General features: G+C 40.4%; 1 protein-coding gene across 6 annotated transcripts in view; it reads right to left on the reverse strand.

Moving 5' to 3' along the window:
- tjap1 (tight junction associated protein 1) overlaps positions 1-12,315 on the reverse strand; it is a 73,523-nt gene that overhangs the window by 8,495 nt on the left and 52,713 nt on the right. For 4 of the 6 annotated variants that reach the window (XR_010003888.1, XM_062974095.1, XM_062974085.1 and 1 more), the window contains exons 3-8: positions 12,043-12,201; positions 8,783-8,811; positions 5,317-5,478; positions 4,112-4,178; positions 3,610-3,639; positions 687-794 (exon numbers count right to left, since the gene is read on the reverse strand). Coding sequence is in view for 5 of the 6 variants with exons in the window: in XM_062974095.1 (XP_062830165.1) it covers positions 687-794; positions 3,610-3,639; positions 4,112-4,178; positions 5,317-5,478; positions 8,783-8,811; positions 12,043-12,168 (522 nt within the window). In the remaining variant the exon portion in view is untranslated. The other 2 variants (XM_008125374.3, XM_062974116.1) reach the window with 2 other exon arrangements.

Raw genomic sequence — 12,315 nt, forward strand, 5'->3', positions numbered from 1 at the left:
ATCATTCCATATAGAGGGGAAAGCATCAGCACTGCCTCAGGGGGACACTGCCACAGTAATTTCCTCCTAGCTAGATTTTCCCATTCAGGCATTCAAAAGGGCCAAAAGTGACACTATAATGGAGGTCCGTGCTTGTTTTAGGTTCTCCCAGGTTGGACTACGTTCTTGCCTTTTGCCACTTTACTCAAGAACGGAAAAGTTCCTTAAAAAAAAACAATAGTTAAGATGAGTCACACTGGCTCATAGCTAAGACAGCCCAGCTTTTTGGATTGACTTCTTGACTAAAATTTCTGGACTTAAACATGACTATATACAATAGATCATTTTGTGAGGTGCATAGAAAAATTAATACGGAATTCTTGTTATAATAAAACAAAATATATCACAAAGTGCAAAACAAATACCAAAAGCACTAGAATATCATCAGAGACAGTTTAATGATATGTTCATCATTAATTCCAAATGATTTTTGAATTTAAAGATTCCTTGCCTAATTCTAGTTCAGATTTAGAATGAATTATAAGCTGCAAGTCATCTTTTGGGACTTCCACTTCCTTAATTCTCAGAAAGGTGAAAGCATTCAGGTTTTCACATAATGCAACACCACCTGCCAATATTAGTTTAAAAGGATGTATCCATTCAATATATTTGTTGTGGATGCATGGTCTAAGTAAATGATTACTTACATTGAGCTCTTCCAGTTTATTGATGGTAGTTTTAGCATCCAGGAGCTTATTTGTCAGCTCCACAATCTCCCAATCAAGGGTTTTCCGATCCATTTCAGCTTTCTTAATCTGGAGTACAAGAATACACAGGTAATGAGCTCCAGTACTAAAGAGCAAACTGTTTTTGCTTCTATCCCACTCTGTTTCAAACAAAACCCACAGCCTCCTCTTGAGAAAATGTACAACCCACTTTTTCTGCCACTTTAACAGAGAAGGAGACATGGCATCAATCACTCTGCACAGATTCGCTTAGAAGAAATAACTTTCACATTTACTAGGTAGGAAAGCAATCTGCCATTGGACCTTCTCTGGCACAGCTGCTTACCATACCTATTTGGCAAGCACACCACTCAGAGAATGAACATTGTTCCTTAGACAATCAGGGTTCGGATATGACAGCAGGGAAACATGTAGCAAAGAGAAATGCTCCCTGGTAGTGTTAAGATGTCCTTAAGTATGCATCAAATGTATATTTTACTTAGGTAGCATATAAAACACATCTTACATGTATGGAACTTTGTCATCCAAGAAACATCTGGACTAGCAGATAGTCAAGCTCTCATTTAGTCATACAGTAGAGTCTCACTTATCCAACATAAACGGGCCGGCAGAATGTTGGATAAGCGAATATGTTGGATAATAAGGAGGCAATAAGGAAAAGTCTATTAAACATCAAATTAGGTTATGATTTCACAAATTAAGCACCAAAGCATCATGTTATACAACAAATTTGACAGAAAAAGTAGTTCAATACTCAGTAATGCTATGTAGTAATTACTGTATTTACGAATTTAGCACCAAAATATCACAATGTTTTGAAAACATTGACTACAAAAATGCGTTGGATAATCCAGAACGTTGGATAAGCGAGTGTTGGATAAGTGAGACTCTACTGTATTCGTTTCTGCCCAGAACTGTTCCCCTTAAGCCTAGTAACTATTAACAGCTATCCACAAATGAATAAAACAAGCATATTCTACTTGTTTTAAATGGCTTCTGTGGTTTAGCACTGAAATTTGGCAATTTGCTACATAATTTCAGCTTTTTGGCCATCGGTCGGGGGAATGGACATAGACTCACTGAAGTTGCCTACCCCTTCTCGCTGCCATTTTAACAATATCTCTCATCTTCAGCTACAACTTGACATCCATTTTTTTAAAATGGACTATCAAATTTGAAAACATGAAGCTGAGAAAATGATCTTTTCAAATACATTTACAGAGCCCTATTTATTCTTTATTAACAAACAGAATAAAACTTCTGAAAAAATGAAATTCCTTAAACTATATAAATGACATGAATGGTAGGCAACTTCAATAGGTCCAAGGGACAATGTTTTGCCTCTCAGACCATTCTGAGACTACAAAGACTACAAAAAAATGCTTCCAAACCAAAGACATGGCTAGAAATCCACTTCTGGTTTCATAAAGGGATATTTATGTTAAACAAATAGGAGAAGCTGCAAACACGTTACACTTGGAAGCCTGAGGAAAAGGGGGGGGGGGGATCTAGGAAAATCTCAAGGGTTGGCGACTGCAAATATGCAGGGGAGGAGGGTCACGATGCCCAACACAGAGATAGACAAATGAAGCAAATAAACCCTTGCTCTGAATAATTTATTTGGCGTCTTTCAATAAGACAGGAGGAAAGAGCTTAGTCCATTGGAAGTTTTCTTCTGAAACTCCACTTGCTTGCAAACCTATCTTCTTCACATATGATCCAATCTTATGAGTATCAACTCAAAAATTAGCATCAGTGTGTCCAGAGAGGTTTGTTCCCAAGTCAAAGCAAACAGGGTTTCAGTTTTTATGTGCTAAGTACATAAAATACACTTGTCCAAAGTAACCAGAGTTGTAGAACTAATATAGCCCTCCAAAAATATACATTATAAATTTCCCACATGGCAAAATTTTGGATTTTACACAAAAAGAACTGGGGACACCTCACTCTAGATCTCATGACTACTCCTCTACCTTCTTCTGTATACCTGCTTTGGTGTTGATATTAAGGACACAGAAACCATCACTTTCAAGCCTTTCCACTGCAACAACCACTAACTAGGTTTGGCAGAACTGAACTTTAACCTGTATGTCACCATTTCTTTCTATAACAAGAGAGGACAGTTGTGTCAGATGAAGAATGAATGGGCTCAGTAGAATGCAGATACTCTGCTAAAATGATCAGGAATGAATGTTGGATTTGTACTGGAATGAAAAGTCCTGAATGTGCACACCTCTTTAGGCCTTGTTAGTTTGGTCCCTGTGGCTCCTCCTATCATCTCCAGTTAAGGTAATTTATTCATCTTAGATTTCTCCTGCTCCTCTGAAATCTTCAAGAAAGAAGGGTTAGGGAGTTGTACAGGGTATGTTTTGAGGCTGGTACTAGGAGAGGTGATTTGTGAAAGACTAAAGGTCACAGGAGCATAGTCTTAGACAACAGCTCAAGTAGAAATAGGACATTCTTTTTTTTTAAATGTAACTTCTGTACAATTAAAAGCTCCAAAAGGTCCAAAGTGCAATATGTAAATGGTTAGCATAGTAACTATTAGAACTCCATCTATGTGCCTACAGAGAGAACTATAGAATAATAAGATCCGAGGTTCTCTTTCAGCCCAAGATGGCTAGCTTTCTCCTAAGTCAGTTTCTTTCTTAGTCTAGGACACAATATATAAGGTGGAGCGATATATCCTGGATAGATGTGTGGAGCAAAACAGGCCACAATTCCTATTATTTTATTCAAATCCAAGTTTCTGGCTGATTCGGCTTCTGGGACCCCATCGAGGACAATGCAAGCGGACTGGAATAATGTATGACCAACATGAAACTGGACAGGCTGAGACATGTGAAGAGGAGAAAAGAAAAAGACACAAACTAAAAGACGCAACTGCAAAAATCCAGCTTTGACTGAGAGAGGCCTGAGAGGTGAGCGCACCGAACGTGTGCCAGCCGCAGCATAGGAAGAAAAAAGAGACAGAGAGAGAGAGAGAGAGAGAGAGAGAGAGAGAGAGAGAGAGAGAGAGAGAGAAAAGAAACAGCCATGAGTGTTATGAATGCACACAATACACAAATGTTGGCTCCAATCTGATAGCCCACAACCCATGATGAACTTCCCTGCCCAGATCATGTGGCAAACACATACATCGCACTTACAGCCCTTTAAAAAAACTTGATACAAAGCAAAGCTACACACAGCCACATTACAGGAGAGCCCAAACTTTCTCCACAAGACAAAAGGTCTGGAAGACGCCCCCAACTGCTCTTCTTGGGTTGCTGTATCCTAAATTGGACTGACTACATTCTGGACTCACTATACAATAATCCTATACCCTAAGCATCAAACTGTTAGCCCACCCACCCCACCCAAAAGAGGTTCAGCAGATCAGTTACCAGGGCATGCAGCTTCTCCTCCAAATCCTGATTGGTTCTTTGTGAGGCTGTGTAACTGTTCTGCAACCTAGAGACAAAAACAAGTGTCCAGATTACTGAGGAGCCACAAGAGACTCTGCAGCCACATTAGAAAAGGAACTGTTCTACACAGATCCCGTGTACTGTTTTGCCACGAATCTGTTGTGTGACACAAGCAACAAGTATCTGGCTTCTATCTTAGCAAGCCCAAGAGGTCTAAAAGAAATAAAGGTACAGTAAGTCAGAAATAAGATGAGTAAGTGAGGACAAACCTGATTAATAGAGAGGATTGAAATTAGTGATAGTATCAGCATAGGAACAGGAGGGTTTGAGAAAGAGAGGATTCAGATAAAGTTATCATGTCTATCTTGGGAAGGAAAAGTTGGTCAATGAGAATGAATCCTAGCATTCATCTCCTTCATTTCTTCCTTCCTCACCTTTGAAATGCTTAAAAATAATTAATATGTGCATCTTGACAATAATCTTTACCTACCACCCCTATCCCGAAGAAGAGAATTAATGACTTGCTTTTCCAACTCCAGAAACAAGGAAGTGAAAGTGGTGTTTTTCTAGACAGAGTAAATATGCTGGGAGGTTCCAATATTTGTTGCTAGAGCTCATAGGTTTTTATTCCCATCCTTGAGGGAGTTTCTTTTTATTTCATGAAGTAGTATGCATCCTGCTATAACCCTTTCTTTTATAAAAGAAACTTTTTAGGCTATCTCATAATTTCCCAGACTCTAGTCTTCCAAGTGTTCTACAACAGCTCCCAGAATCCCTGGCTTTTTAACCAAGACAGTTGAGGCTTCTGGGAGTTAATTCTGCAACACTTGGAGGACTAGAGTTATGCAGTACTTAATTATGATGTCATCAGTTATGCTTAACATTAAGCCCATCAGTCACAGCATAACAAATGGTGATAATAATATTTGGCCTCTGCAAGACATTAAGACCCATTCACACACACACAAGTTTCTGAGACATGGTATGATGAATAAAAATTCTATGTCTGGAAACTTGAGAGCCTCTATCTGTTATAGAAAGATATCAGTGCACAATTAATGTTGTAAGAGGTATACCTGAGATTCTCCAGAACAAGAAAACATGCTTTTGTCCAGCTGGCTTATTTTACTTTACACATTCTTCATACTCCACCAGCATGTTTTGATGCTTTTAAACTGACATACCTACGGAATTTGTCCTTGAATTTCTCTAGTTCCTCACGATTCTGACTCAACTCCATCTCCAGATAGTCTTGTCCAGACTCTAACTCCCTCTCCATTGCCTCCATTTTGTTGGTGACATAGGCTAAACGGCGACGCAGTTCCTCATTTTCATGTTGCAGCAACCTAAAGTAATTACAACAGTACCTTCAAGAGCTGCAGTAAAATCAGTATAAATACACAAAGGACTATGCTTCACTTTCGGACTCTGAATGACCATGGAAATACACATCCAGAAAATAGTTCACATTCAATATTCGCTCAGTTCAACTGCAAAGCATTAAAAATGAAAAACATTTTGGAAAAAGTGGCTAGTTATTCAAAACTTTCAAGATTGCTCCACATGTCCCTCCCTGCCCAGCAAATACCACAAGGCATGTAAAAGTTATGTTTGATATGATTTATACTCTTCTAAATGCATCTCTGTTCAATGAAACTGAGTCCCAAGCTGAGATTTTCAACAGAAGATTCTTGTTTGCAAGTTAACTTTCACGATAGAATCACAATAGAATCACTGGCAGGCAAATGACTTGCAAGCCAATTGGTAAGTAAAATCATGCTTTTTTCAGTTGCAGGAGTGCTCAGAAAGCTTAATTCTGGTCTGCAGTTCCTCGAATACTTCAGTGGGTATATACATCAGGCACAGGAAACTTAAGCCCTCCAGGTATTTTGGACTTCAACTTCCAGAAACCCTAGTCAGATTACCGGCTGTTAGGAATTGTGGAAGTTGAAGCCCAAAACACCTGGAGGGCTGAAGTTTGCCCATGCCTAATATACATCCTACTCTAGGAGTTATCACTAAGCCTGGAGACATAAAGACATTCCTCATGGACTCCTGAACAACCCCACAAATCTCCCCTGATACCTACTGATACCTACAGAGTCAAATTTGTACATCCTTCCTGACATCTCATATCTCTTCAAGACAAAGCCTCTATACTAGACACTTTGCCTCTACACTCAGGCTCATAGGTTCTCTAAGGAAATGAAGATAGGGAATGGCTGATTATTGGAAATTTCACTCTGGAGAACTCTCAGTTATGAAAAATAATAAGACCCTTGTTGACATGGGGTAGAGAAGGGGATGAAAAAGCCAGCAGAGACACCTAGGTGGCTGAGGAAGGGAATGCGTATTTGTGCATAGGAGTGTAAGTGATTATTTATTTATTTTATTTTATTTATTACAATATTTATATCCCGCCCTTCTCACCCAATAGGGCACTCAGGGCGGCTTACAATAAAACACATATATAAAATTGTACAATACATTGTGAATCAATTAAAAAGTTATTAAATTACATCAGGCATTCATAAAAACACTTATAAAATACAGATAAGCATAGGGTTTATCTAGAGAGGAGGAGGAATTTGAGCAAAAGGGTTCCCAAAATGTAAGATTTGTTGTGTGTGTACCATGTAGATCTGTATTTTTCTAATTATCGTTTATTTAATTCTATCCCGCTTTTCTTCCAAATCGAGACTCAAAGCAGTGAACATATTAAAAGCAAAGACACCACTTACAATGAAAATAAACAGTCCTGTCACAAGCTAACTCCTATCTAATAAAATTATAAAAACCCACATCAAATATAGTTAATATCTAAACAAAAACACAGTTAAAAATATTCAATAGGATCTAGTATGAGTTCCTTTGGTCAGGTCCATTGCCAAAGGTCCAATTCAGTTCAAATATTGCACACGATAGGTCTAACGTTCATTCTCCTTCAGAGAAGGCCTGTTTCCACAGGAACATTTTTACTTGGTTCCTGACACATTTTTCTAACATACTGATCATATTAATTTTGGAAAAATTGCTTTATTTTCTGTGAACGATTGCCTTATCCACTACAACGATGGCCTTATCCACTACAAAAGTTATTTCTGCATGGTAACCATTTTATGATGGCATTTCGAACACTCTCTCAGTGTCCTCAAAAATACAATTCAGGCCAAGCTTCTGCCAGTTTCTTTAAGTGCTAAGGTAAAATAATCTGCTGGTCACAAGAAAAGGGAAGTTGAGAGTTTGTGAAAGACATGAAATAGGATGCATTCTCACAACCAGAAGCACTATACAAAAGAAGACTACATACATATAAAGAGAAGGGGTTTCTCGGTCTCTTGCTGCCAGATTATATTTGTGAGTTGCAAACCCCTGTGAGTTCTGGCATGAGTACATATGAATATCTGCTTTGGACACAAAAAGGAAATTCAACAACTGATCATGCTGTTTTGAGAGCAAAGAAATACAGCTTTATTCTCAGCAGCAAGCCACACATCCATATCAACATCTCCTCTCAGTTTACATTATGTGGATTAAACACAGCAGCTAGATGCAGCTATGTAGCTCAGGTTTCCTCTACTGGAAGTCAAAACTTACTCAATAATTTATTGCTGTCTAGAAAATCAAGCAAGAGTGAACAGAAGAGAATTCACTGACATGAATTCTTGTCCACCATGCATTCAGTACAAGCAAAGTAGAATTGACCCAGTTTCCAACCCAGTGAGTGGAAAGAAATAAGGCCAATACAAAACTGTTTCAGATGCATGACATGGCAGGTTTATGTTGCTCTGTCCATGTATTTGCATGGATACATAAATTCTATTAAATTTCTATCAACTTTTCTTGGCACGTTCTTCATTAACTGAAGAACAGTATCCTTACAAAAAATTACAACTCAGGTTTCACATTTTAAGAAGAACACAGAAAAATTTGAGAGAATTCAGAACAGGGTAATGAGGATGGTGAGATATATAGAACAAAACGTATGAGCAAAGGTTGAAGGCACTCAGGTTTGCTCACTTGGTGAAGAGAAGACTGACTGATTACATGCCTCAAAGACTGCCACAAGGAGGATGAGGGCTTGTTGTGAGAAAGTAGAACTAGGCCTAAGGGTTTTAAGTTATAGGAGGGTAGATTTTGAACTTCTTGACAGTAAGGGTGATTTGCCAATGAAACCAAATGCATAAAGAGGTGGTGTGGTATCCTTCTCTGGGTGTCTTCAAAAAGCTTCCTGCTGGAGATCTTGCATTGAGCAGGGTTTAGACTTGATGACCTATAGAGCCCTTTTCCTAATTCTATTTCCATCTGTTCGAACAAAATATCTAAAACAAAAAAACAAAAAACCACACACACTGAGGACTTTACTTAACATTGCTAAAGGGACTGCAGGATATAGTGTAACAGGACTCTGCCTCATCAGTGCAGGTGTCTATACCTAGACACAATACGAGTTCTCTGTCATTTCTGCTAAGGTACATACAAACAAACTCAGCTAAAGTTATTTCTTCAGGGGTTTTTTTCTTGACAGCCATAGATCCTATTGGAGGAGCAAACCCCATTACAACAGTAGGGAATGTGTGCAAATGTAACAATCTGAAAAAGAAAAGATCTGCAAAACAAAATGAGTCAAAAAGAGACTAAAATACTTACTTCATTCTTTCTGCATCTGTCAGGGGTTCCTATACAAAAAAAAGAAAAGAGGTAAGAACTTATTTCTAGAGTGGCAAAGTTAAATATTTAAGTACCACAGCATTCTCTTACTTCCTGTAAAGAGCTTTGATCCCACAACATCTCATACTTCTCAGAGACTGTCTACATTAGAAGGAAAGGACAGGTTTGGAAAGTACGGTTAAGAGAGCAGTTTAGATTAAAGTCTGCTCTAATTCCATTACCAAACAAATTAACTGCCTGCATTACAGTGTTTATTATGTAAACAGCACTAATAAGGAGGTTGACAGAGAACCCGCTGATCATTTGTTTAGTTCTCATTTGTAGCCCACAACCACTCACTCAATATTTAGCATAACATTATGTTGTTTGAACAAGTCAGCAAATGCATGTCCCTCTTCTTTGCTCTGATAAACCTTCTGTAATATCATTTAATGAATGACACTGTTATGAGTGACCTGAAACATTTCTTACCCTTCCCCATTGTTCAAGAAAGTAGCTCTAATCAAAATGTAAGTATTTGCTGGCATTATTGAAGAGGTCAAAACAGCATACATGATTGCTTTCTTTAGATTTTACCTTTAAAATAATGGCTCAAGATTAGCAGAAATTTGTTCCCAGACCATCTGTTCTAGTCAGATACAACAGTACTTTGCTTTCATATCTTTATGCAATGCTACTTATTTTGTTTTACTTTAATCACATCTTTTTCCTGTAATGGAAGATGTGAACGGTGCTGGCTCCAGATTTGGTTGGCAACTGCTGCTGTGCCTCACTATTGCACGGGCGTATTTATTAGACTGTGCTGCTTAGCAACTAGCTCCTCTTTCTCACTTCCACCACTGTCTGCTCACTCTTTCCTTCTGGGTCAGAGGGAAAGGAGAGGCGAGTAACCTGTCAATGAGAGGGCAACCTGTCAACAAAAGGGCCAGCAATCCAGGGGAGGGAGTTCTACCAATGGACCCAGATATGCTAATGCCTGACCGTGGCACTGTTGCACACCAAGCACAAAACTAAGAGGGCTTGCAGCTCCCCATTCCCTCTAATGACTCCTAATACAAATAAAAATGCTGGACAAAGATATTATACCATTCCTTTTTTGAGTGCCTTTGACTTTGTAATCCCTTTCCTTGTCGAGTGAAATAATAGTAATGACCAGCTTTACTCCACAGTTTAGCAGAGGATGCCTGTTGCCTTTTCTAAACTGTCTACCTAAATGGGTAAACCACAATAGATAGGCAAGACTGCTTCTTTTGGTGCAGCATGCTGGCACTCTAGTCTTACACACATAAAGAAGTAGCAAAGACAAGAGGTCTCACAAGAAATAAAGGCTGTTATTATAGAGGTTAGAGTAATAAAATGCAAGAGAGCGCTGACTGTTCTCTCTGAATACACCTTTCTCAACTGGACCACAATGCTAGGAGTGTCTGGGGGGAAAGGGGATGAACATCTTGAAACAAACAGATCTAGGGCAGCCTAGATGGTAGAAGCAAGCAACACAAGCTAATGGTTCCTTAGAAGGTGTGAAACATAAAAAAATAAATCACAGGGTTTTGATTTTCTATTGAATTAATAATCTCTTTATACCAGTGGTTCTCAACCTGTGGGTACCCAGCCATTTCATCAGCTGTTAGGATTTCTGGGATTTGAAGGCCAAAACTTCTGGGGACCCAAAGGTTGAGAACCACTGCTTTATACAAACAACATGTGAGGCTTAGTCTGAAAAGCTATTGAGTAATACTTCTCAGATATGATTGAAACAAGGAAGTGAAATCCCTTCAGCAATTCACCCATGAGAAATTAGAGAATCTGTCTCCTCAGTGCTCCCAGCTAAAATACATACAAAACAGGAGTTTAAGTACAAGTACTTGATCTTCAGATCTTCTTCACCAAATACTTACCTTGTTTTGTGCTAAGCTGAAGGAAGGGGGGGTTCGAGGTGAGCTACTGCCCTCCTCCTGGTTCCAATGAGAGTTAGGGGAGAAGGACCCTCTCTCCAAGCAGCTTGACTCCAGTGCTGGCTTCTGGATAGGTTTGAAACCCAGAGGCGGCACTCGCATATGCCGCAATAGGTGCTTGCTCTGATCTCGCCCTTTGCCCCTCCCTCCCTCTTGACAAGGTGTTTTCCGTGAAGGCAGGTACTGCTGCTGCTGCTGCTCAGAAGCCACCCTTGCCAAGCCCAGCTCTGCCAGTTGCTGCAGCTGATATTGACACAAATCCACAACCCGCTTCTCCATGGAAAGGAATTTCTCCTTGTTGTCCTTCCTCGCCAGGACAGGCTTCCTCCTTAGTCTTGAAGCCCTTTCCATCTCCTCGGGGAGTTTACTATGACAGGATCCCATTTCAAGATCCTCATGCTTTCGTTCCAATTTTCTCCTATGTTGGCGAGGGCTCTTCTTAGCAGCCCACTTACTGCTTCCAAGCTGGCTTTCCTTCTGGCCTTCTGGTGTGGAACATCTGGGAGAAGTGGGGGAGTCCTGGCTACCTTCTCCATTCCTCCCCTCACCCAAGGAATGCAAGTGGACAGGGCTCAGCACTCTGTGAGTGATCTCATCCAGGAATTTGGAAAACTGGAGCTTTTCCTCTGTGATCTTCTCTTTGCGTCTGAGGGATTCAGAAGAGCTCATGCTGCTGTGTTCCAACGCATGCTTGTCACGTCTGTTGAGACACAGCTGAGGATCACTATATTTGCGAGAGCGGCAGCTGCGAGCTAGGGTCTCCACTGAATGGGATTTACGCAGGCTTTCTGGCTGCACTGCCAGCATCTCTGTCTGCTTCAAGATGCCTTTGAGAGGCAAGTGGCTTGATACAACACGGTACTTCCTCGGTGCTAAGACTTCTGCAGGTTCCTTGAACATAAGTGACCGCTCCAGGCTTCTGCTTTTGAAGGAGCAGGTTGGCCGCTGGCCTTCATCTCCAGAAACTACTACTGTCTCTACGCTGCGACTCATGAATTTACTGAGCCGGCCACGGGTAGGATGGCGACAGTGTTTCACATTCCGCCTTCCCATTTTCCCGCTGTGTAATAACACAGGTGATAGAGTCCGATTCTTCAAGTTCAATTCTGCTCTGCACCCTGAGATTTCCTTGTCACTGCTGGACTCCAGAGACCAGGAAGAAAAATTTACGTTGCAAACCTCATACCCATCCACCTGCTGCTTGAGCTGGCCTGCCTTGGTGTAACTAAACCCTTTTTGCTGATGCCGTGGGACCAGGCCCTTAGCTGCCCTGGCTTCAGTTACCTGACTCTGCTCTGCCAAAATCACACCATCTTGGTCATCATGTAGGATGGGCAGCTCATGGTGGATCTCACGGTGTTGTGGAGGAGCCTTACGGTAGGGTTTCTTGGAAGGTACCGCACTCATCATCGTCCCTCTCACTTTACCTTCACAGCAGGCTACCTGAAACAGTAGAAATTGCAGAGAACAGAAAGTCACAGTTGTCCCATTCAGCCCAGAGATGTTTCCACAAGGTGATCAGGTACCCTGTTTCCCAGAGCAGGCATTCGCATAGAG

This window comes from Anolis carolinensis, chromosome 1 (assembly GCF_035594765.1).
Source record: "Anolis carolinensis isolate JA03-04 chromosome 1, rAnoCar3.1.pri, whole genome shotgun sequence".
In the NCBI taxonomy this organism is placed as follows: domain Eukaryota; kingdom Metazoa; phylum Chordata; class Lepidosauria; order Squamata; family Dactyloidae; genus Anolis; species Anolis carolinensis.